The sequence below is a fragment of the Poromitra crassiceps genome (genome assembly GCF_964638095.1).
Source record: "Poromitra crassiceps genome assembly, chromosome: 8".
NCBI lineage: Eukaryota > Metazoa > Chordata > Actinopteri > Beryciformes > Melamphaidae > Poromitra > Poromitra crassiceps.
This window is the reverse complement of record NC_139629.1, coordinates 13457810-13484548: the sequence shown is the minus strand read 5'-3', so window position 1 is coordinate 13484548 and position 26739 is coordinate 13457810. Positions and strand designations below refer to the sequence as shown.

Below are 26739 nucleotides of genomic sequence, written 5' to 3'. Positions count from 1 at the left end.
ACAAAATGTTTTAATGAGGTTAGGAACAAAAGGGTTCAAGATTACTATGAGCTATGGCCAAACAAAACAGGACTAGCTGCCTTGTAGATAGCAAAAGTCATAATCTAAACAAAGCAGTTAGCACTCAACTTAAACCCTAACCCTACATGAATAAGTACATAATAGACACACTGTAGACCTGCCTCAGTAAACACTTAATCTGGCAACAATAAATTGTCTCCATTTCTACATACAAGACTTTCTTTTTTTAAACATACAGTACATAACAGTCACAAAAAAACTATATACAATGAAAAATGCTTGCCCTATTTGATTGAGTTACAAATGAGAAATGATTCACATATCAAGGAAATCATGCAAATAAAGAGTATGATTTCATTCTTCACTCAGCATGAATGAGATTGACACCCATCACAGAATGAGAGTGTACCAATGTACACAATGAGCCATAGGCTCCTACGCTTAGGAAGAAAGCATCTTTTAAAAATTAAAAATATATTTAGGACATCGTGGCGTGGCTAGAAATTGTGACTCAGTCTCTGTGTCACCGTGTGAAGTGAGGGCAAACCGAAAAAGAAAAGAAGGAACAACCAAAAGTGTCACCGCTCAAACCTGGGCCTGCCCAGGTCTGTGCAGACCCCCCCAAATACACCATTAAATATTCACTTAAGTTAGTAATGCATATGGCATCCTGTCTCCTACAAATCTACTCCTCTTTTTAAACATCTCACCTTAAACCTGATATATCTAAACGACGACAGTGACATTTACACAAACTGTACGAAACAGCTTAGTACACACGTCGGTGGTACAGATTACAGGGGGGCACAGGACTTTATAACACTCATCTCAATACTTGTTGATGCCGAAGATCCTCACTCCATGTAGCTGTGGCAGCTTGGGGATCAGCACGCTCAAAAGCGATGCAGTGTTTATGACGAAGTGTGCTGTGTCATACTTTGTGTAGAAACTTGCCAGGAAATATCTGTAGAGCAAAACAAGAATTAAAATCCCTTTAGTATCAGCAATGAGGAGTGAGACCACACATACTGTACCTGCCAATGGTTAACATGCAGGCCTTTGACTAGGAACAGAGCGCGCTCCTTATAGCTTACCGTGCCTTGCCCTCCCGCTCATTTCTACCATCCGGCTCACAAACGCACTTCCCGTCCTCCTCCTCATTGCTGGAATGAGTCCGGAAAACATGGGTGCTAACTAGGGCTGTCAGCATTAAAGCGTTAATCGCGCGTTAACTCAAATTCCTATTAACGCCACAAATTTTTTTAACGCGCAATTAACGCCTGCACGTTCTGTGATGTTTGAGCACAACCGGAAAATATCCTGCTCTGGCTAGCCAGACATGATCCAGACTTCATGTTTAAAAGCCACTTGTTTGTGCACAATTGGCAGCACCTGTGTCTGATGGTGATGCTGATAGCCCGCTGATAGATGTGGGCGGGGTGCAGCGAGCTTGAGAAACGAGAGAGATCTTCACTGTCAAGAAACAAGCAGCAGCTCTAACGTTAGACAGGATGAAAACGCAAACAACACAACTGCGTTTTCCCCCGATGCAAGAATGAAACTAGAACGACCGCAACGCGGACTTATGCCTCCGCCATTAGTTCATTCTGGAGTCCAAATCGCCATTTGAGGCAAATTGGAAGAGATTCCGTCAAGGCGCTCCGGTGATGTTGCGTTACAGAGCTTGGAAATTGGGTGTGTGAGAGGTCACAGTGACCTTGAACTTTGACCACCAAAATGTAATCAGTTCATCCTTGAGTCCAAGTCGATGTTTGAGACAAGTTTGATTAAATTCCGTCAAGGCATTCCTGAGATATCGCGTTAACAAGCTTGAAAATGGCGCTCGAGAGCTCACCTTGACCTTTGACCTTTGACCACCAAAATCTAATCAGATCATCCTTGAGTCTAAGGCGATGTTTGAGGCAAATTTGATGAAATTCCGTCAAGGCATTCGTGAGATATCGCGTTAACAAGCTGGAAAATGGCGTTTGAGAGGTCACAGTGACCTTGACCTTTGACTTTTGACCACCAAAATGTAATCAGTTCATCCTTGAGTCCAAGTCGATGTTTGAGACAAGTTTGATTAAATTCCGTCAAGGCATTCCTGAGATATCGCGTTAACAAGCTTGAAAATGGCGTTCAAGAGGTCACAGTGAACTTGACCTTTGACCTTTGACCACCAAAATCTAATCAGTTCATCCTTGAGTCCAAGTCGATGTTTGAGACAAGTTTGATTAAATTCCGTCAAGGCATTCCTGAGATATCGCGTTAACAAGCTTGAAAATGGCGTTCGAGAGGTCACAGTGACCTTGACCTTTGACCACCAAAATCTAATCAGATCATCCTTGAGCCTAAGTGAATGTTTAAGGCGAATCTGATGAAATTCCGTCCAAGCGTTCCTCAGATATCGCGTTAACAAGCTTGAAAATGGCGTTCGAGAGGTCACAGTGACCTTGACCTTTGACCTTTGACCACCAAAATCTAATCAGATCATCCTTGAGCCTAAGTGAATGTTTAAGGCGAATCTGATGAAATTCCGTCCAAGCGTTCCTCAGATATCGCGTTAACAAGCTTGAAAATGGCGTTCGAGAGGTCACAGTGACCTTGACCTTTGACCTTTGACCACCAAAATCTAATCAGATCATCCTTGAGCCTAAGTGAATGTTTACGGCGAATCTGATGAAATTCCGTCCAAGCGTTCCTCAGATATCGCGTTAACAAGCTTGAAAATGGCGTTCGAGAGGTCACAGTGACCTTGACCTTTGACCTTTGACCACCAAAATCTAATCAGATCATCCTTGAGCCTAAGTGAATGTTTAAGGCGAATCTGATGAAATTCCGTCCAGGCGTTCCTCAGATATCGCGTTAACAAACATCGTACGGACGGACGGACAACCCGGATCCATAATGCCTCCGGCCTGGCTATCGCCGGCGGAGGCATAAAAATACATCAGATCGCAAATAGGCCCCGCCCCCTTTTAGGGGGAAAACACAAGCCTCTCCCATTGACTTTAATGTAAACTAGCACTACCCCAGAAAATTATAGAAAAATAACAGGATCAATCTCGTTTATTAATGACCCCAAAACCACCATGACATGACAATATAACTCGCCTGGCCATAGAATGGGCAAGATACATCGGAAATATTACTTTGACCTAAAATCATTAAAATAATTATAGCAATTCTGCAATAAAAAGTCAATTTGGAGTGCTGTTCTTGTGTTTTTGAATTATTATTTACTATTTTAAGGATCCAGCACCCAGTTCTTCTAATACATCGGGAGTGGAGCACGTTGTATTTGATTTTTTATAATCATAATTAGGGGTTCAAGCCCTGAAGGGGCTGAAACCCTATTGTTTTTGTGCCGGTTTATTATCGTTGTTGTCGTTTTCCATCTGCCTTGACGCAAATTCCCGTGAGTTGGTAAATGCCAGAGACCTGAAATTTGGCACAATGACAGATATTGGTGGCTGGTTTCTGCTCAAGAAATATTTTTCGAATCGGCCTGAAGGTGGCGCTATAATTAGAGATTTTACCTTAAAGGCCATAACTTCCACGCCGTTTGTCCGATTTTCAAACTTTCTTTTTCCACATGTTCAGGTGAACCTGCTCTACAACTTTGCCATAAGGACCCTAAAGGTCCGTCTTGAAACTTTTTGAGATATTTTGAAAAGTTTTTTTGACATCTCCTCCTAGACCGTTTGACGGATTTCCACCAAAATCGCCAGGGAGCATCTATGGAGCAAGCTCTACAATCCTGAATTTGGGATTTTTGAAATCTACTTTCGTTTCGGAGATATTCATCATTAAAGTTGTGAGAGGGCGTGGCCTCTCAGCTAAATTGTCATAACTTCATGACAGATTAACGAATCTCCACGAAACTTGCTGGAGATGTTCGGGGACCATCATAGACCATGCCTGTCAAATCTTGTACAATTCGACCAAAAGGGCCGCCATAAACGCCAGAAATAGGCTTGGCCTAACACAAAAAAGGCCGTAACTCCGCACCCGTTTGTCCAATGATCGCGAAACTTGGCAGATATATCAAGGAGGATGTTCTAGTCAAAATCTGAAGTTTTGTCATCATTGGTGAAATTGGGCGGGGTCTATGGTGTAAGCATGTAATAGCGGTAAATCAAGTCCATTCGCATCATCGGTTGCAAACTTCTCAGCTTCATCTGGAATGGCATTTCTGGCATGCTATTTTGCTATTTGACCAAAAGGGGGCGCCACAGATCTGAAAAGCGGGCGTGGCCTAACACAAAATATGCCATAACTTCACACCCGTTTGTAACTCCCAGGCTGTTTCTCCAATTTTCAAGCAACTTTTTTTCCACATGTTTACCTGAACGTGCTCTACAAATTTGCCTCAAGGACTATTAGGTGTTCAATTTGCGCAAGGCTCGAAGCCCTGCCATTGCCGCTTGCGGCTATATTTTTAACTGTTTTTATGCCTCCGCCAGCTATGGCCGAGCCGGAGGCTCCGTCTGTACGTCCGTCCCATGTTCGTTAATGTGATATCTCAGGAACGCCTCGATGGAATTTCGTCAAACTTGGCTCAAATGTCCACTTGGATTCAAAGATGAACAGCTTCGATTTTGGTGGTCACAGGTCAAAGATCAAGGTCACTGTGACCTCACGAATGCCATTTTCTACCTCGTTAACGCGATATCTCAGGAACGCCTTGACTGAATTTTGTCACATTTGGCTCAAACGTCCACTTGGACTCAAGGATGAACTGATTCGATTTTGGTCGTCAAAATTCAAGGTCACTATGACCTCACGGACGCCATTTTCAAGCTCGTTAACGCAATATCTCAGTAACGCCTTGACAGAATTTCTTCACATTTGGCTCAAACATCAAATTCTGGTCAGACATGGATGTCGACTGCTCACTTGTTGGTGCGGTCTTTCTAGTTTTACCAATGTCATAGAAACCCTGTAATAACTAATGAGTATTGTGTTTGCTCTTGCTGTTGCACTGACATCTGTGATTTGAGCCCTGGTAGTCATGAGCCCCTTCTAAACATGCAGTGAACTCCTGATCATAACCAGACGCTAGCCGGTCGGCCTGCATGTTTAGAAACAATTATCCGCTGTATGTGTACTCCCACGAGTGCGGATCATTACCACCCGAGCCCCTAGTATAAGGTCCGCATCGCTGGCAGAGCAGCTGTAGTTTAGCAGCTTCCAGCTCATGTTCCGGAGCATGCCTGAGTGGGTGGGTGGTTAAATGGCACTTTACAAACCATTAATGTGTCTGTGCTATTTCATAATTTCATGAATGGACATAGTTAAGTGGCTGGATTATTTGGAAGAGAGCCAAATTGGTGAGTAAAGTAAAAGTTGAATCGTTTCTTTTCCCCCCATCTGCCAGTTAGAAAATGCAACAAGGAGATGATAGCCTAGTACTGCATTAGGCTATTAGGTGATAAGTGCCCGCTATTAATGTTCACACAATCACTCATATCAATGAATTATACAAGCAAACTCACGGTTTCCTCAAGTGCTGCAAAAACGGCTTGAATGGTTTATTTGAAGAGGGTGATAGTGTTGCATTATATATTCGAGACATATAGCCTAACTTTTGTGGAGAGAAATACATTGAAAACTAGTCAGATATGACTTGAATGCCACTTGTAAAATCATCCACCGTTTAACGTTAGTGCGACCACAATTTTTAGGCTTTTGGGCGATGTAACAAGGCAAGCGCTCACTTTCTGGCACATTGCCACCCCATGTTATTGCCTGAAAGCATCGGATTGCATCAGGAACTTCGGGGGACATGTGCGTTATGGAGTAGTGGAGAAAAGTGTTGGGCAGACATCTCGTGTTGTGGATGCAGTGGAAACCTGCACGTTTTGGGCATTGCCAATTGCTGCCTCAGGCTCTCCTCCTCCTCCGCACAAAATGAGTCATCCCCCATCCCACCCCACTGCTCGCCTCCACCCGCACGCTCCCCCCGCCCGCTCTACTCGCCATCGGCCAGAAAAAACTGAACATTTCCCCATGTTTAGAAACTAAGATCCCTCATGTCTAGAAGGGTAAAACCGGCAAATATCCTTCCCTGACTAACGGCCATGGTCCAGACTTCATGTTTAGATGTGGCTATAGTATCACAGTAGCGCATACCCAAGGTCTGACTTATGCAAGGCATGCAAGGCATGGCTGTCAAATCTAAGGCAAAAATAAAACAATCATATCTTTAATACATACAGAATAATTGGGGAGATGGTGAAGAACTTTCTGGATGAAGTAAACTGCACGCCGTAGTCGAGCTGTTCCCAGTGTGTAAGCAGTCTGGCTTTTCCTTGGTCGGGGGTCTCAAAAGGCGTGCCTTTCACTGCATGCATAAACACATACATCCCCTGTAATGACAATTGAGTAATTAGTGCAGAAGCCAGAAGGGTCAAAGTTTACATCACTAATCACCAGAGGTGGGAACAAGTCATTGTTTTGCAAGTCACAAGTCAGTCACAAGTCTTTGCACTCAAGTCCCAAGTTAAGACAGTCAAGTCTCGAGTCAAGTCACAAGTCAACACTCACAAGTACCAAGTCAAGTCCAAGTCATACACTTTTAGTTTCGAGTCTTAAACAAGTCATAATGTGCTCTTCACCAAATGTAATGCTATTTTAACAGAGTAATGATAGATTAAATTTACACAAATCATGAATACTTTGTAAAACTTGTATTTATTTACAGTGTAACTTGTATTTTTTTTTTTAAACAAGTTTGCTTGAACTGAATAATAAATACGGTAGTGCTGACATTGCACTGTCATACTTTCATGTTTTATGTCTAAACGAAATAAAACAATGTAAAAATAATAATACAGATAGGTTCAGTGTTTGTGAGAGTGTGAGAGAGGGAGCATTAACGGTTGCATAAACATAAATCATAAACAGTTTGCAAACACCCACATCTCCTGCAACCTCGTTGGAACCGTGCGAGTTATTATGACAGCTAGGATATCCATTAGAAATGCCTATACAGTAATTAGAAGCCTTGACCTCACTCACTCAAACAAACTAAACCCAGGTCAAAACATTAAATCAATACACACTGAGACACAACACATTAGAAAAGAGAAGAATCATCCAGTGTCATGAAAACATTTTTGCCACCTTTACATGCAATCTCTCTCTCTCTCACACACACACACACACACACACACACACACACACACACACACACTTTTTACCGTAAATCTGTAGATTTCCCAGGAAATACAATTCTCAGCAGACCGGCAATGTGGAGAAAAAGCAAAGCCCTGCCCGGTGGCATGAGGCAGGGCCACGTTAGGCAAGCATAACTTGCTGGTTAAGGGTAGGCAAGTAAAACAACTTGGTTAAGGTTACATTTAGGTTAAGGTTTGGGTTAGGCTTAAAAAAACACATCAGACACATGACTAACACGAGATCTACAGATTTACTGTTTCTCTGGGAAATCTATAGATGTACCATTCCTCTACATTTACGTTGCATATGTCTAAAAGTCTGAAACCAGTTCAACAAGCTTGGCTCCATTTAAGTTTTCCGTTTATATGTAAGATTTTCACCATAAATTTGCTTGTTTTGATCCCACCACATACATAACAAATGTATATAGTTTCATTCACCCACAGGGTATGCAAAAAAGTATGAATTTCTATTCTTGCACAACATATCTAATTTCAATCACTTTCAATGGCCCATTTACAAAAGTGTTCACCTCAAATTCACAAACTTTCAAGGACACTTGGCCCTGTGTTATCTCAGGGCCCTATGTCGCATTGCATTTGCAAAAGACTAAATTGGACAAAAGTCTGTCAGTCATTTGTGCACGATGGGGCCGCTGTATGATGCCACCATGGCTGAAAACTCGCTCCACTGGAGCACTGGAGGCAGGAACTGACAACACCCTGATGGTGGCCACTCGAAACAGTGAAGGAAGAGCCTTCATGTTCATTGCCCAGAACAAGAGGGCGTTCTGTCCTTCAGCTATGTCAAAGTAGTGGCTTAGCTGTAGTGGTCCCCGCATCCTTCTTCTGCCTCTTGTGGTACACAGCGAACAGCCCTTCCCCTTGTCCAAGGTCCTCTCGCTCTTCCTCAACAAGAGGCACAGGTTGCTCTGTCTCCGCAGCATCTTGCAGGTTAAGTTCTGGGGGGAGAGAAGAAGGCAGAAACAAAACAGCTCTTATTACTCTTAATGTTGGTGATGCAGTGGGTTAAAACAGGAAAAAATATTGTTGCAGTCAATTATCAGTCCCTCCAGGATTTCGCAGAGTTTTTTTGTGATTATTGCGATCATAAATGCTTGATTTTGCGGCTGCTTTTCTCAAAATTTGCGATGCAATTTGCGACATTTTATGTGTTTTTTGCGGTAAAATTGCGGGAACTGGCAAAAACTGCGGAGTTGAGGGAAAAAATGCGATTTAATTTTTAATTACATTTTTTCTTTTCCTCCCTTCATCGTTTCTCTTCTCCTTTCTTCCTCATCCTCAGTAATGCCATTATCACTTTGCCTTTTCTCATACTTTTTGCTTAGTGCTTTATATATTTCCTCTTATCCTTATTTCCTCTTCATGCCTTCCCTGTCCTCCTCATCCCTTCCTTGTTCCTTGTTCCTTGTTAAATATTCAAACAACTAGACCCTAAGCTAAATATGCCACCTGTGTGTGTGTGTGTGTGTGTGTGTGTGTGTGTGGGTCTCAAATGCTTCGCGCTAGCAAAGTGGCTGTCCAGTAATGATTTCCGTTTGTGTTCCTCCACGACAGTTTTGCACGGAGTGCAAATTAGTTTGCCTCCACTTTCATGCAAAACATTTGGTAATTGTTTTGCGGTTATTTTTGTTGGCAAATGTGAGGGGTTTGCCCTCCTCATTGCAATGCGATGACGTGTTACGTTACGTCCCATACTCTCGTCACTTCCTATTGTTGTCCCTCGTTCCCACAGCAACCAGACAAGATGACAGCGCACACATATCTCAAACCCAGGTAAAGATGCGGCATTTTACGAACCTTTTGCGGCAAAATCGCGGGAATTTTGAAAAATTGCAAGCCCCCGCAAATATCGTGGAGTTTGGTTGAATTTGCATTAATTATTGCGATCGCAAAATCGCAATTTCCTGGAGGGACTGAATTATATCAAATTATGAGGGGAAAAAGTTACATTAAACTATATACTGTATAATAAGTATTATAATTATAAGTAATATAATAATTACCTTTCACTCGTTGTGTCACCTCTGCCTTGACCTCACGATTGACCAGCACATGGTGCTCCACCCACATCAGAGAAAAGGCTGGATCCAATGCTGCTGCCTTGAGGTAGACTGGATCTGAAAATGGGGCAGTCATTCCATCTTGTGTCCTCACCATTTTTACATTGATGAAGATTCCAAGAAATCTTTTGTTGAGGGATGCCTGGAGACTTCTGACCAGGCCACTCAGGAAACGAACATTAGGCTTCAGCTTCTCAAGGTGATGATTCAGGGACAGGACAGAGGGAACAACAGAACTGATTGTGACAATCTTCTCCCCCTGGCCTGCGTCAAGTCTGCGTTCTTCAAACGGCTTGAGGATGTCTGCCAACTCCTTCAACAGATTCCACTCCCGTGCTGTGAACGACTGTGAACTTGTGCCCAGCCTTTTCTAAAACATGGCAGACCTTTAGATGCTCACATTGGAGAACTGCCTTCACTTGTTTGAGTGTCGAGTTCCATCTTGTATTGACAGCAGCGGATTTAGCTCAGGAGGTAGAGCGGGTCGGCCAATGACGCAAGGGTTGGCGGTTCGATCCCCACTCCCTCCCAGCTGCTGTCGTTGTGTCCTTGGGCAAGACACTTAACCCTCCTTGCTCCCGATGGTGTGTAGGCACCCTGCGTGGCAGCCTGTTGCCATCGGTGTATGAATGGGTGAATGTAGACTATCTACTGATTGTAAAGCGCTTTGGATAAAAGCGCTATATAAATGCAGGCCATTTACCATTTACAGCAGCAGGGATGCCTCTTTTTTCTCCAAACTCAGAATCAAACGCATCTTTAAATGTTGTGCTTGTGTGCAGCAGAGAGCTGAGTTTTGATAACTTTGAAAGAGAGGATGAAGCAACTTTAGTTTCTTTCAAACCATCTCCCACCACCAGCTGGAGAGTGTGGGCAAAACACTGCCAGCGCTGTCTTTTTGCCATAGCAGCATCTACTGTTTGCTGATCTTCCTGAGTTAGGTCATGCCAGAGCTCTGGGTCATCAAGATGATCCCCATCCTGTTCATCTTCTTGTTCATTGGGGAAGCACACCGTAAATGCTTTCCGCATGTTAGCAGCATTGTCACTAATAATGTAGTCCAATTTATCTTTAATGCTGTACTCATCACAGATGACCTCAAACTGCTCACAGATTCTTTCTGCAGTGTGCGAGCCTTTGAAGCGGTCGCAGGCCAAGAGGTTGGACTTGAGCTGTAAACTCTCTGAGTCTCTCTCTATACAGTGCACAGTGACACCAAGGAATCACCTCATCTTTTGGTCAGACCAAATGTCCACGGTGACTGAAACATGGTCTGTGTTGGTCAATTGAGTTTTCAATTTTGAACGTCTCTCTGCAGCAAGGGTCTCTACTTTTGAACTCAATTTTCTGCGACACACTGGGCTGTACTTACTGTCAACTACTGTCGTAAAGTGACGGAAGCTCTTAGTTTCAACAATAGACAGAGGCAAGTTGCAGTCAATAACGAAGTCCGAAAGTATAGTGCTGGTGATGGCCTTTTGCTGTGGATGAGTCATATTGTACTGCCCAACACGGGTTTGCAGGAACTGAGAGATTATACGCTGTTGTGATTCTTCTCTTGTGACGCTTTTGTTGATCTTTTGTTGATCTTTTTGTTTTGAAAACAAAACAAAATTTATGGTGTTTGGTGGTGTTATGGTTGACTGTGAAATTAAGTTGAATCTAAATGGAGCTGAAATTGAACGAGTATATGAAACTAAATTATTGGGTGTAATTATAGATCATAAACTCTGTTGGAAGCCACATATAGAATATATTAAAAGTAAACTAGCTAAATCTGTTGGTATTCTGTACAAAACTAGGGATCTGCTGAATAAGAAATGTTTGCATATATTGTATTTTTCACTTATAGTGCCATATATGTCATACTGTGTTGAGGTCTGGGGTAATGTATATAAAACAAATATAGATCCTATTATTAAACTACAAAAAAGAGCTATTAGAATAATAAATAAAGTTGGTTACCTCGAATCGACCAATCCATTATTCATAAGGTCCTGCACCTTAGAATTCGTAGATATTGTGTATATAAAAACGTTAGAAATTGTTTTCCGTGTTAGGAGTAAAAGCCTTCCAGTTTGTATTCAACATTTTTTTAATTTAAGAGAAGGAAATTATAATTTAAGAGGGTTATGCATTTTTAAAACAGGCAAAGCGAGAATTAATGTCAAATCTCGATGTGTTTCAGTTTTGGGAGTTAAACTATGGAATAGCCTTTGTGATGATTTGAAATTGTGTACATAATTGTTGAGGTTTAAAAAAGCCTTAAAAAGTAAAATAATTCAGGATTATAACTTACAGTAAATTCTGTCTTTCTTTCTATTCTTTATTTTGTTGCAGATATTCTGGGTTTTTCTAATGGATTATACAGGATAGGCAAAAAATAAGCCTTGGCTTCAGCCTATTCCTTTTTTCGGTCATTGACTGTATAAATTGTATTTGTGTGAAATGGTCTGTACAGGTATGATGATGTTCTCTTGCTGTATATTCACACAAATTGTTACATTTGTTTGTGGTTCATTATAACCTATGACCGAAAATAAACCATTCATTCATTCATTCATCTGGTATTCTTGATATCTGTAAGAGGTAAACATATAATATACATCAGAAATGTGAACAGCAACAACGATACAGCTACTGTTGGCCAACATCAGATAGCGAGCTAATGCGCCTATTTCACATGCAGGCAAAGCAGCCATTTTGTGTCGAAAATGCAGTAACACGATATCAAAGCTTAATCCCCTGCTGTTGCTATAAATGGTATATACAATTTATTTTTGACACAAAATGGCTGCTTTGGCTGCATGTGAAATAGGCGCATAACCATGACTGAATTTATAAGACAAGATTATTGTGACTAGTTAGTACCAACTGCCTACCAGGCGTGTATCAATCTCGGATGCACTGACTGTGTCTAACGTTAGGGCTCATGCTCAAACACAATCCAAATACACGGCAAACCGGTGGAAATCATTAATTTTCAATGGAGTAAAGTTAGCGTTTGCGCTGCGTTACCATGCGATTTCACTGCTGTAACATTAAAGTTATATTGCAGCACGTGGCCATCTAATTTAGGAGACTATTGGCCCTATTCTCCCACAAGCCTTCGGCGCTAAAACGGGCCTTAAACGCAAAAAAACGTGCCTTGCGCCTGTTTTGGGGACGATATCAATATGGCTTTAGGCTGCCAAATGCGCTTTAGGCCGAATGGGCGTGGCGCAGTCCCAGAATGGGCCAAAGTGGGCGTGTCGGCGCTAAATACCGGCGTACTGCTATCTTCCGACCTGGCGTTAATTTAGCGCCTTGCGCCTTTGAAAAGCAGGCCTATTCAGTGGGCCAGGTGCGCGGAGCGCTCCCCTCTGGCTCTCTCCCTCCCCTCTGGCTCTCTCCTCTTTCACCCTTCTCTGTGTCACCTCTCTCCCTCTCTCCTGTCTGACAGGCACAATACCGACTGTCTCTGACTCCCTCGCTCAGAGTCCCATAGGAAAAATAAGCTGTAACTTCACTGCAATGTGAATGTCCCAAGATGCATTGTGTTTCTCCATTTCGCTACTAAATAGCAACCAAATGAGCCGAAAACCTATGTGGCCGGGTGGAACGCAGGTCGGGTTGCGTGTCGGACAGGGATGTGGGCGGACCTAGGTTTTCCCTGTTTTGTATTTCCGCCGGCATAGCACGAGCAAACATTTCTCTTTGAATCTAGACGCGCGCTGGTCGCTTGAGTCGGGACGTGTGGCACTCAGGCGCTGCATTTTGAGTTGTGTGACCCGGAGTCAGCACGGCACACAGTGAACTATAGCCGAGACGTTAATACCGGAGCGGCACTGTGAGCTACAGCGAGGCACGCTTATAGCGAAGCTGTTTGATTTATCAGGACGTGTGAGTATGCGAGTACTTTTGTGCACGAATATTCTAAAACATTAGTGAAGTGTCTGAATGTGGGCTTGATGGGTGATTAACTATTTCCAGGAAGGAGTTATCGGCCAGGCAGGCTTCACGGAGGGGGGTAGGCACGTGCCAGTGTTGCGCAGGTATTTTATTATTGTTTATATGTTGTTTGCATTTTCTTTCTAATCGATGTGTCCGGATGCTTGTCAAGATGTTTAAATGTGTCAGAGGGTTAATGGGATGTGACTCTTCCTAGCGCCGTTGGTCGTAGCGGTGGGTCCCGGGGCTTTGCAGCTCGAGTCCAGAGTGAGACCTCTAATCTCCGTTAAGGGGTGAGCATTGCTGTTACTGCTCGGGAAGTGGGCAGTTTATTTATTCATTTGTATACATGGTGGATGTATTTTATGTGTGTGGTTAATATTGTTCCTGTTGTGTTGTTATTCTAGGATGATTATGTGGTCACTGCTGTAGCCTAGGATTATTCAGGAAAGACATTTGTGAACCTGTTGCACAAAGAGAAGATTATTTTTGTATATTCAACTTGCCTCTCTTGGAATAGAAACTGTCATTAACAGAAATTGTGAATAAAGATTATTTTTCTGTAAACTCTCCTAGTGTCTGGCTGCTTGCCTTTTAGAGGTCCAAGACCTGCTCAGCATTTCTCGTAAGGTCACAGTTTGGCGCTGTGAGCAGGATCTAGGGATGTTCATCAATTATCGAAAATCGATAATCGATCGTTAAGGATTGGAATCGATCCTGTGGCATTTGGATCGATTTTTTAATTATTAAAAAAAAACAAAAAAAAAAACATTTTTTTTTTTTTTTTTGGACTAGGTTTGGGTGGAATTCGTTCCTCCTCGCCCCACTCCATTGCACAGCCGACTAACGTGAGGTGGAGCTTCATATAGTCTCTAGTTTTCTGGCTGGGCACGGGCCTTTGTGCCAACAAAACTGTTTTAAACATGAGAAATTCACACCGGCATGCGCCGGGGACAGCAGTGTTGGAGAGGAGACACATTGAAATAAAGAGTTCATTGAGGAGAACACGTTGTCTTTCGTATTTTCTGCCATAGGCATTCATTTTGTTAAAAAAAAAAAAAAAAAAAAAAAAAAAAAATTGAAAATATTGAAAATTTTCTAAGTATTAATAAAATCGATAATCGATAATTGATCGTTAATTCTCACCGATTATCGATTTTGGAAAATTTTCAAAATGAACATCCCTAGCAGGATCTCATATTTATTGGAAAAAAGCAGTCTACAGAGAGGCAGGTTGGATGTGCACAGTGCTTAAGGTGTGATAGGTGGGTGGGCTAAGGCAGTGACCACTCCAGATCCAGGAGCAGCGGAACCAGCCACAGCGGAGGAGGTCGCCACATCCCAGCACGAGTCCCTGTCTGCACATTGGATCAAGTGGGTCGGCATTTGCCAACTCAGCATTAAGACTGTTTGATAAGGGAGGACGATGTCATCAGAGGCGGAGGTACAAGCTGAGCTACTCGCTCTTAGAGCAAGGGTACAGGCGGATAAGGACGCCATATCTAAATTAAAGGACGAGAATGACTCTTTGCAGGAGCAGTTGGGGGCGGCTCCCTCCTCTACTCTCCCTTTGGGGGAGGTGGGTGAGAATCTGGGGCGGGTCATATATTTGCCAAAGGAGAAAAAGTGTTCACTTTTTACGGGGGGTTCGAGTACTGTTTTTCACGAATGGCTGGATGAGTTGAATGCCACACTGGGTTATCGCCCCTATGCTCGGGCTGAGAAGGCGGCGTATATTTACGAACACCTAGGAGGGGAGGCTAGGCAAGAGATAAAATACCGCCCTCAGGTGGAACGGGCAGATCCTAAACGTGTGTTGGAGATTCTTAAGGAGATGTATGGGCAGCCCCAGTCACTCACTAAGCTGCAAAGGCAGTTTTTCGACAGAAGGCAGAGGGAGGGGGAGTCGGTGCGGGAGTATTCTCATGCGCTCATGGCAATTATGGAGGAAATCGGTCACTGCGGTGTAGGGGAGGCGTGGTGTGGCGGTTTTGCTCTACGCGACCAATTTGCTGAAAATGTGTGCGATGTCGGGCTCCGTAGGGAGCTGAAAAAAACAATTAGGCACCAATCTTCAATCTCTTTTTTTGAGCTCCGTAACGAGGCGGTACAGTGGGGGGAGGAGGCTTGCGTCAGTGGAGAGCGTGTGAAGCGGGTGTTGGGTTCATGCGAGATGGAGGCCGCGGCAGTGGAGGCTAGTGCCGTTACGGCAGCCATTGATGTGAAACCTGACCCAACCCTTGCTAAGGTTATGGACATGTTACAGAAAGAGCAGGCTATGATCGACGATTTGTCACGAAAATTGTCTAACATGCGGGAACCAGCGCCCAGGCGAGCAAATGGGCGTAGGTGGGAGCCCCGATTTGATCCGTCTGGTCAGCCCATTTGTTTTAAGTGTCAAAATGTTGGCCACATTGCGCGGTACTGCGGTGCGTCCCGGGCTAACTATAGCCAAGACGGCAACTTTATAGCCTCTGTACCAGTGGAGAGTGACGGGGGTGCCCAAATATCGGAGCAGCAGGGAAACTTTCTCCCCCTGCGGTGAGGAGCCAAACCACAGGTGGGGGGCAGTCAGGCTCTGAAGCGGTGTCTTTTGATCCGGAAACATATGAATGTCTTGTGGGGGAATGTCCAACTGTTGAGGTTTCCTTGGGGGGTGTTAAATGTAAATGTTTACTGGACACGGGTTCGAATGTTTCTTCCGTGACTGAAAGTTTCTTTTGGGAACATTTGCTGCCAAAGTGGGGTAAGGGTTTGGCTGACTGTGGGTGGTTGTCATTGAGTGGTGCTAATGGGGTGGATATCCCCTACCTTGGCTACTTTGAAACAGATGTTGAGGCGGTGGCGCTGGGTAGAACTATATCTCGGAGGTGTATATTGGTAGTGAAAGATCCAGTTAGCCCGGCAGCAAAAGACCGTAAGCGAGCAGTACCAGGTTTGATAGGCATGAATGTGATTGAAAAGTGCTATCAGCTCTTATTCCCGGACGTTGGTCCTAGCCCACCACCACCACTCCCGGTATGTGGTAAAGCTTGGCGGACGGCTTTTGCTGTGTGTCAAAATGAGCAGGTGGTCTCGCTAGATACCAAGTCGTTTGCTCGTGCTGTGTCTCCCGTTATAGTCCCTGCTGGTTCGGTTTGCTTTGTCCCAGCAGCAGGGCCTATTAGGCAGTTCTCGTCACAGTCCTCTGTTCTAGTGGAGCCTTTGGGGTTTGAGGAGGGCATTTTGCCTGGGGGTCTAGTAGTGTCTAGTGCATATGTGGAGGTTACTAATGGGCATTTAGCTGTTCCTGTAATTAATGTGGGCTCTACAGATGTTAAGTTGGCACCTCAGACACGCCTTGCGTCGCTGCGTGTTGTAGAGGTAGTAGCTGGGGAGGGAGTGTCCGTTTGTTTTGAGCGGGTGGGTCCCCAAGAGGAGCAGGTTGCGGTAAGGGAGCAGCATGTGTCCATAGGGGATAAGGAAGTGCCCCCTGAGATAGCCCAGTTGCATTTTCCAGGGCTTACAGACAACCAGGCAGAGAAAGCCAAGCAGCTGTTGTGTAAATATTTTCATGTCTTCGCTTCTTCAGATTGTGAATTGGGGTGTACAAGCCTTATCCAACATGAAATCCCTGTAACTGATGATGCTCCAGTGAGTCAGAGATATAGAAGGATCCCTCCTAGCCAGTATGAAGAGGTGAAAGATCACATTAAGAAGCTTTTGGGGCAGGGGGTGATTAGAGAAAGCAGCAGCCCGTACTCTTCTCCCCTGGTGATCGTCAGAAAGAAAGACGGCTCAATTCGCATGTGTGTAGATTATAGGAGATTGAATGCCAAGACCCGCAAAGATGCGTATCCACTTCCACGCATTGAAGAGTCCCTGGATTCCTTGAGTGGGACGAGGTGGTTCTCCACGCTGGATTTAGCGAGCGGGTACAACCAGGTGGAGATGTTGGAGAAGGACAGGCCGAAGACAGCGTTCTGCACGCCGTTCGGGCTGTATGAATTTAATAGAATGGCATTCGGTCTATGTAATGCACCGGGGACATTTCAACGGCTGATGGAGCGCATCCTGGGGGACCAGCGATTTCAATCTTTGCTGCTGTATCTGGATGATGTAGTCATATTCTCGTCAGCCTTTGAACAGCACCTACTCCGACTGGAGATGGTTTTGTCACGCTTCGAGCAGTGTAATCTTAAAGTGAAGCTCAGTAAATGCTCTTTCTTTCAATCTGAAGTGTCTTATCTTGGTCATGTCATCTCAGCACAGGGGGTGTCGACTGATCCGGGGAAGATCCAAGCTGTGGCGGAGTGGAGGAGACCTCAGAGTGCCGCGGAGCTGCAGTCTTTCTTGGGATTCGCAAGCTTTTATAGGAGATTTGTTAAGAACTTTTCTAGCATTGCCGCCCCGCTCCATGCCCTTTCCACATTGGGTCCATCGAAGAAAAACAGGAAGCCCCTGCCTGCACATTTATTTAACCAGCACTGGGGTGCAGCATGTGAGGATGCGTTCCAGACCCTGAAGCGGAGGTTGGTTTCTGCTCCCGTGCTGGCGTATGCCGACTTCACGAAGCCATTCACCCTGGAGATCGACGCCAGCCATCAGGGCCTGGGGGCCGTTCTGTCCCAGGAGGTTGATGGGCAGAGGAGGCCAGTCGCGTATGCCAGCAGGGGGCTGCGGGTTTCGGAGAGAAACATGGAGAACTATAGTCCGATGAAGCTGGAGTTGCTGGGACTTAAATGGGCGGTAACAGAGAAGTTTACAGAGTACCTGATCGGCAGCAAGTTCACCGTGCTAACAGATAACAACCCGCTGAGCCATCTGCAGACCGCAAAGTTGGGGGCGGTGGAGCAGCGGTGGGTTGCCGAGCTGGCCCGATTTGACTTTCACATTGTATATCGCCCGGGCCGGCAAAATGCAGCTGCGGATGCCTTGTCCAGGCAGTACTTGGAGCCGACGTCCGCTGAAAGAGATGCTGGCGGGCATGCTGCACCTTTCACATTCTGGCAGGCTGTCAGCAGTGAGGAGCAGACGATCGTGTCCCCCTGTAAGCAGGAGTCCACCATAAGCTTTCCTTCCTACAGTATGGAGTCCTTGGCTGTGCTGCAACAGGCCGACCCCGATATTTCAGCCTTCCTCAAGTATTGGCTTAGAGCGGGGAGACCTAGCCGGGAGGAGAGATTGGTGGAGTCGCCAAAGACATTAGAGCTGCTGCGGCAGTGGGAGAGGGTGGTCGATTGTGGGGGGGTGCTGTTTCGTAAGCGAGAAAGCCAGAAGGAAGGTCATTTGAAGCAGATGATTTTGCCCAGGGCGCTGCGGGAGGAGGTGCTAGCCCAAATGCATGGAGGGCACGGGCACCAGGGAGTTGAACGAACATTTAAGCTGGTGAATGCCCGTTGGTATTGGCCTGGAATGTATCGGGAGGTTGAAGATTTTTGTAAGTCCTGTGAGAGGTGCATCGTGTCCAAGGCCCCACAACCAAGGGTGGTGACAGCTATGGGGAGTCTTCTGGCGTCCAGGCCGTTGGAAGTGGTAGCGATGGATTTTACGGTCCTGGAGCCGTCATCGGATGGGAGGGAAAATGTGTTAATACTCACCGATGTATTCTCCAAGTTTACTGTTGCAGTTCCAACACGGGACCAACGGGCGGCAACCGTGGCCAAGTGTCTGGTCAGGCATTGGATTCAGCCGTATGGAGTGCCAGCTCGGTTGCATTCAGACCAGGGCAGATGCTTTGAAGCTGAGGTGGTGCAGTCATTGTGCAAGCTGTATGGAATGAGGAAGAGCCGAACAACGCCGTACCATCCGCAAGGTAATGGACAGTGCGAACGGTTCAACCGAACTCTCCATGACTTGCTGCGTGTCCTCCCTCCAGAGAAGAAGCGAAGATGGGCGGAGCATCTTCCAGAGGTTGTGTACGCTTACAACACTACAGAACATCAGAGCACAGGATACTCTCCTTACTTCCTTCTTTTTGGACGGGCTCCCTGCATGCCTTTGGAGCTTATGCTGAGTGGGGGAGATGACGATTTTGTTGGATGTGCGGGGGAATGGGTTCAGGAGCATCAAGAACGGCTGCGAGCGGCATATGACCAGGCGGCGAGGCAGATGGAAAAAGCGGCGGAGGCTCGACGTCAGCACCGGGGGCCGCCGACCAAGAATGCAGACTTGCAGCCGGGGCAGCTGGTTTATGTACGGAACCGGAAGTGTATGGGGCGGAATAAGATTCAAGACCTCTGGCTCCCCATTCCCCATCGGATAGTTTCTCGCTTGAGTCCTCACAAGCCCGTCTATGCAGTTGTCCCGGTGGATTCCTCACGGGCTCTCAGGAATGTACATCGCTCTGAGATTCGGCTGTGTGGCCCTGGAGTGCTACTGGCGGGAGATGAGGAGGAAGGCACGGCGGCACAGGGGGTTGAGCTTCAGGAGAGCGGGGACGAAGAGGATGACAGCATAATATGCATCAGGGCTCCCAACGAGTCGGAGGAGCAGTGGTCAGACATGGAGGAGGTGCCAGATGTTGCACAGGAGGAGCCTGAACTTGGGGCAGGAGCTGCGGGCATGGGGCAGGAGGAGGGGTCAGGAGACAGCGACCCTGGAACGCAGGATTCCGAGGCCGAAGAGACTGGGGATCCCGGGCCCCTGCGGAGGTCGAAGCGGAGCACTGCAGGCTGGCATTCAAATCCTTTTAATCTGCCAAGGTCAGCTGTTGGTGGCCAGGGGAGAATTGGGCTTTAGGTGTTAGTACATCATATGGGCATCAGTGGGACACTGATTTATTTTTTGGGGGGGTGAGTGTGGCCGGGTGGAACCGATTAACGCAGGTCGGGTTGCGTGTCGGACAGGGATGTGGGCGGACCTAGGTTTTCCCTGTTTTGTATTTCCGCCGGCATAGCACGAGCAAACATTTCTCTTTGAATCTAGACGCGCGCTGGTCGCTTGAGTCGGGACGTGTGGCACTCAGGCGCTGCATTTTGAGTTGTGTGACCCGGAGTCAGCACGGCACACAGTGAACTATAGCCGAGACGCGCTAATACCGGAGTCAGCACGGCACACAGTAAACTACAGCCGAGACGTTAATACCGGAGCGGCACTGTGAGCTACAGCGAGGCACGCTTATAGCGAAGCTGTTTGATTTATCAGGACGTGTGAGTATGCGAGTACTTTTGTGCACGAATATTCTAAAACATTAGTGAAGTGTCTGAATGTGGGCTTGATGGGTGATTAACTATTTCCAGGAAGGAGTTATCGGCCAGGCAGGCTTCACGGAGGGGGGTAGGCACGTGCCAGTGTTGCGCAGGTATTTTATTATTGTTTATATGTTGTTTGCATTTTCTTTCTAATCGATGTGTCCGGATGCTTGTCAAGATGTTTAAATGTGTCAGAGGGTTAATGGGCTGTGACTCTTCCTAGCGCCGTTGGTCGTAGCGGTGGGTCCCGGGGCTTTGCAGCTCGAGTCCAGAGTGAGACCTCTAATCTCCGTTAAGGGGTGAGCATTGCTGCTACTGCTCGGGAAGTGGGCAGTTTATTTATTCATTTGTACACATGGTGGATGTATTTTATGTGTGTGGTTAATATTGTTCCTGTTGTGTTGTTATTCTAGGATGATTATGTGGTCACTGCTGTAGCCTAGGATTATTCAGGAAAGACATTTGTGAACCTGTTGCACAAAGAGAAGATTATTTTTGTATATTCAACTTGCCTCTCTTGGAATAGAAACTGTCATTAACAGAAATTGTGAATAAAGATTATTTTTCTGTAAACTCTCCTAGTGTCTGGCTGCTTGCCTTTTAGAGGTCCAAGACCTGCTCAGCATTTCTCGTAAGGTCACACCTATATTAAGGGAGGATCTAAATAATGTGTAATGGTAAGACAACCTCCAATTGTAGAACATTTCAATATTGGACCAAATAAAACATCGAAATGAAAACACCACCCTATGTGAAACATATGTCCTACTGGGGCTATAAATATCCCTTGTCGATTTAACGTGATTTAGATAAGTGACAGCGGAACGCGCTTCGGAAGCTTCTACTGTCATCTGCTATACTGTGATGTCCGCTCCAATAACTTGGCCCTACTCCACATTTAGTTTTACAATAAAAACACATTTATGCAATGACTTTACATAATGTAGGCTATATTTATGTGCATCATCCTTCCTGCAGCAGGCGAGAGAAAATGATATCTTTCTGGACAAACTTTCACCAATCTAATAGGCTATATTTTTCTAGCTGATGCATTTAGAACATTATTTTCACTTTGATCTTGCTATAGTGTAGCGTATTTACATGCTTGCAGTATTGAAACTGCAGTTAGATTGGTTTGAGAAGCATAATAATATGGAATAATAGCCTATAATGCAGACAGACAGACTGGATGAAGGGAGGGGGGGGGGCAGATCGTTTGGCTTTCGTCTGGTTTTGCGGGATCACTGGAATTGGAGCTAAAAAGGCAAGCGTGCGATTCGTTTATTGCAGTTATCCAATGAGCATGACGGTGCATAATTGTACGCTTAAAAGGCGTGGTTGTAATGGTTGAGGCTGCGCCTAGCGCCAGCACGACGATATCAAGTGCGCTGGTCCACGCCCACTGATTTGAGCTGCGCCAGGCGCTCGGCCTAGAAACAGCGCCGATGCAACGATAGGGACCTATTTGTCTTCTCGTTTTGGCTCAACATGAAAGCAGGAGTCGGTGGGAACCTGCAACACTCATGTGTTTTAAACATATCATTGCAGTACAATGGCCGAGCCACGCCGACACATAGCCTGTGAGTGTAGCAGTAGCTAGCGTTAGTAACTGGGACGTAGCATCGACATTTAGACTGACTTACCGTTCTTTGTGCAGCTTTAAATGACGAACGAAGTTGGAAGTGGTTGCATCTCCGTCCGTAATTTTCGAACCGCATGTCTTGCAAACAGCAAGACATTTCTTGTTGATTACTGCGTAGTTGTGATACGCGAAAGAAACTATCTTTGGGATCATTTTGGCGTTCAATGAAGGAAGTAGGAAGTGAAGTGATGTTCCTTCTTTATGGCTCTCTCCTGCAACTTCATTGGCTGCCGTCGTTAGTTGATTCAGGAAAAGAAATTAAATTAATGCACATTTAAATAACACATTTTATTATTTGTTTTTGGAGGAAGGTAAGTATCAAGTCTTTTCAAGTCAAAAGGCTCAAGTCCAAGTCAAGTCACAAGTCATTGGTGTTCAAGTCCAAGTCGAGTTGCAAGTCTTTGTTGATTTTGTCAAGTCGAGTCCAAAGTCATCAAATTTGCGACTCGAGTCCAAGTCATGTGACTCGAGTCCACACCTCTGCTAATCACCGTGTACAGAAAACAAAACTATGGTGGATTTATTGTGTTTTATGGTAAGCCAATCAATACACGGAAGAGCCTTTTTGTTTCCATCTCTCTGCTCTGGGACTTGTGATGCATGATTAAAAATAAATTAAACGGAAAGGCGGGCGAAAGGCGAAAGTATGGTGGGGCAAAAGTGAGAATTTCAAAATGCTGACACTGAGCCAAGGCCTAATCAACACACGACACTGGTGTTATATTGTGTGGGAAACAATCGATAGTTCACCTAGCACACTTCTAGCTGTTACTGTTCACAGCCTGCCGTATTGCTGCGATACACAATCCTTGCTAACTGCATCAAGCCTGGGCTAGTAAATGATGTCACACACATGGACCTTGTTTCTTTATTTGAGGCCATCCATATAACAATGAAAGGCTAGTCTTGTGTGCGGACATGGCGCGGAGTGAGAATGGATCACCAGCCGGGCTGTCACAAGGATCGCTTCCCAGAAATAGAGCATAACTCTTAACAAGTAGTCTGAGCAAAACAAAGACTCGGCAGTGGGAATATAGAGACCGTACTTTGTTTTTCGGCCTGCAGAATAAGCATGCATAAGTAATCTACTGAGGTATGAGTTTATTTGGGTGGTGATTGTTAGGCAAGACCTGCGGTGAAGAAATTGTAACAATCATAAATAAGGGCACAAGCAGTGGTTTATCACACCTTAAACCGCTAAGAAACCACTTATTCTAGACTGGTGGTTTAAAATACTCTGAAATTAAAACTGTAAAAGGTTTTGGAGAAGGATTTGTCAATAATCTGGATCAGGAACACAAGCCTATTTTTGTTTTGGAAAACCGGCACAGTCAGTGTGAGAATGTTGACTTACAAAATTGTGTATGACGTTAGTGAGAGTCCACACCACAGGCACACTGAAGAATGGTATGCTCAAAAGCACGATGTGAAGCATTCCAACACCAAGAGCGTAGGTCAGCCAGATCCCTCGGCTGTTCATGACCCGAGTGTTTGGGTTCACCTCGCTGTGTGCCACACCCACATTCATTTTGGTCTGTGGACAAGAATAGAACGGTTAGTGATTCATGTTAAAAACCACATTCCACTTTGGTGGAACATATAGCTTTTGTAACTTCTCCCCCTCTTTCATCATTGGTTGTCCTGGTAATCATCATGATATAACATTCTAACATCTATTGGCATCAGGAAATTGTACTGCCATCAGCCATACCAGTTTTGTCTTACCCTCAGACACTTTGACAGCTCGCCTGCTGACTCTCTGGGCAAAGCGCTCTCTTACCTTGCAGTCTGAATACTTGTGGAAATCTGTGCCGGGCATTAAACTCACCTTATTTCTGCATTCTGAAGGTATGGGTAGGGTCAGATGGAACAACCTTAACATATAGGAGTCCTAGTTGCTTCAAAAAGTGAGCTGTTATTCTTCTAAAAGACAAAGTTTGATGAGAATCAGCTAGTTGTCTGGGACCAGACACTCGACGCATGCACTCTGGGCCCCAGAGAGTAAACAAGATGAGCTGTCAAAGCCTCTGAGGGTCAAGTGATTCTATCATCTGTGTCACGGTGCCAAATGCAAGTACATTTGCAATTACTACAAAAGAAAGTCTGGGAGGCAAGTAACATCCGAAAGAAGATGACTGTAAAGTTTAAACTACCGTAAATTCCGGACTATAAGGCGCACCGGTCTATAAGCCGCACCTTCAAAGGTGACTATTTTTTTCTTATATAAGCCGCACCGGTCTATAAGCCGCGGGTGTTTTGATGTTTAATTACCATATGTAAGGCTTCGTGCACAGAGGGGATTGTCGGGAAAGAGATGGCTGTTTGGGGAAGCTCCCATTTATTAACATTTCAACAAAACAAAAGTCAGGTCACTAATCCCCAGACAAAATCACACATTGTGAGATGCTTAAAAATCACCATCGGCGGGAGCTGCTGTGCAGCCAAGAACACAAGTGAAATTCGTTCTCTCGTGACCTGTGGTTCTCAACGTGATGGACGATTCACCTTTCTTGTTAACAGTCCTAGTGAGAGGCAGGTCGAACGTCAAAGGCACTTCATCCATATTTATGATCTGCTCCGGTCCGATGGAATATTCCTTGATCTTTCTTTGTGTGAATTCGCCGAAGTTTGTAATTTTCTCCTGGTAGTCGGGAGGGAGTTGCTGACACACAGTCGTCCGCGCCCTGACGGACAGTCCCTTTCGTCTCGGGTTTGTGCATGATCCTTTGCTGCTGCTGCTGTTGTTGTTCCTGTCTCGCTACTGTCTCAGACATGGCTTTCAGGCTCAATCGCCGCCATCGTCGTAACACAGCCAGTTCTCCATCTTTTGAAGCATGATGTTAGATTACAACGAGCTAGTTGTGTGGCTTAGCCTTCCAAAATGTTGCTGTTAGTTTTTTAGAATGTAATACATAGAACTGGGAATGTTACATTCAATTTCATTCAGACTGTCTTTCAGGCTCAATCGCTGCCTTTTTCCCCCCGGAGCGAGGGAGGAGGGAGGGAGGGTGTTTTACCGTAGTGGCTGAGAGAGAGTAGTGGCACAGTGCTCCAATCAGGTCGCGAGGCACATTTTTTGCAACATCATCCAATCAGGGTCTCGCTCTCATAATGTCTGTCTTGCTCTCGTTCTGCCTCATACCAACATCCATAGATTTTGGAGGTTCCCGAGTGGCCGTTTGCTGGAAAAATCCATAGATAAGCCGCACCGTTATATAAACCGCAGGGGGCAAAAAAGGCCAAAAAACGGGAAAAAAGCCGCGGCTTATAGTCCGGAATTTACGGTATATAAAGTGTCTTCAACAGGCACTGAATCTGAGCACAGAAAACAAATGTAGCAGCATAGCCCTGTGTAAATATTTGCAAATGGCAATCCCTACTTTGAATCTTAATTGGCAAGGTGCACCATTTTCAATTTTCTGTGTGGCCTACATGTATTTTTAGAAACACATGCTGTGGCACTGTAGAACTTTGCCCCAACTGCCAAGTCCAACAACATGAAAACACCCTGTGCAATTAATTTGTTCATCTTTGCCCTCTGGCACAATTTCAGTTAGGCAGACTGGATTCATGAAAACAAGCAAGTCTTACAACAATTAAAGGTGGTGGTGATGATGATGATGTCAAATTCTACATTCCCAAACCACAGGGGGTTGAATGATTCAAAATGTGTCTGCCGAACTGCATTTTGGAATAGAAAACACCCTATAAATAACAGCTGACTGACGGTGCTGGTGGTAGATTAGACAAATTGACCTGTAACATTAGTGTTTGGTTTGTGATGATTTAGCATAATGCTTTCATCCTTGTTACTTACTTCTAATACTGCTACCAGACGCATACACATAAACAGTTTCAAGCTATGACGTTCGGTACAAAAGTTACATGAAAAATATCATTGGATCAAATTAGCATTGAAAACTATAGCCCTTTGTAACACGAAGCCAACTTCTAGATTTGGCCTACAACTGGTACCCAGATCAGTTAACTGATGGAGAGACTCAAAGTTCAAAGTTGCAACATTACGTTGCAGATATACTGTAGCTAGGCTACTCTTGCTGATAACATTGTATCTGATAATAGGGTAATTTGCTTTTTAGAAAGTAACGTCATAGCGTTTGCAGACAACTAGTTGTTTGCAGACAACTAGATTGGCTGGTGACACCAATCTATGGTATGGTGGACACTTGCAAGAGAAACTTGACGGGCTAATTAAACGATAATACATACTGTGCAAGCCACTGTCATGGCTAGCAAGCTCCCAAAAAGTCACAGCAGGGATCAGTATATTTGCTGAATAACTGACGTAGCTACAGCAGACTGACACGGCCCTGGTCCAACATGAAATTGAGCTGATGGACTGGTGTTATGTAACGCTAAACAGTTAGTAACGTTACATTTCTACATTCTAGCTCGCATGCATTGCTAGTGGGACGTCCATTGGTATGCTTTCGTTGCCAGGATGTAGTCTGAGCCAAATCACCACTATCTATATTCACAAGCCAAGTTGGTCTAGTGGGATACGTAACGTTTTAATAGTGTAAAATAACATCCACACAACCCCGAATTTCATACTTACTCAAGTAGCAGCGAGCACTGGGTGTATTTAAGACCAAAGCTCTATAAAGAAAAGCTATCCTCCTGTTAATGTGTATGTGTTGCTCGAGGCGCAGCACGTCGCCAAATGTCAAAGCGGAAGTAGACGTGGG

The 26739-nt window shown here is 45.0% G+C and overlaps 1 protein-coding gene across 1 annotated transcript; it reads right to left on the bottom strand.

The window, feature by feature from the left end:
* ormdl1 (ORMDL sphingolipid biosynthesis regulator 1) lies at nucleotides 1-26706 on the bottom strand. The gene is made up of 4 exons (XM_083641908.1): nucleotides 26610-26706; nucleotides 23385-23564; nucleotides 6241-6392; nucleotides 1-985 (listed from the first exon to the last, which is right to left on the bottom strand). Exons 2-4 carry the CDS (start codon nucleotides 23556-23558, stop codon nucleotides 850-852), a joined length of 462 nt encoding a protein of 153 aa, XP_083498034.1. The 5' UTR covers nucleotides 23559-23564; nucleotides 26610-26706; the 3' UTR covers nucleotides 1-849.
* Nucleotides 26707-26739: the final 33 nt, after the last annotated feature.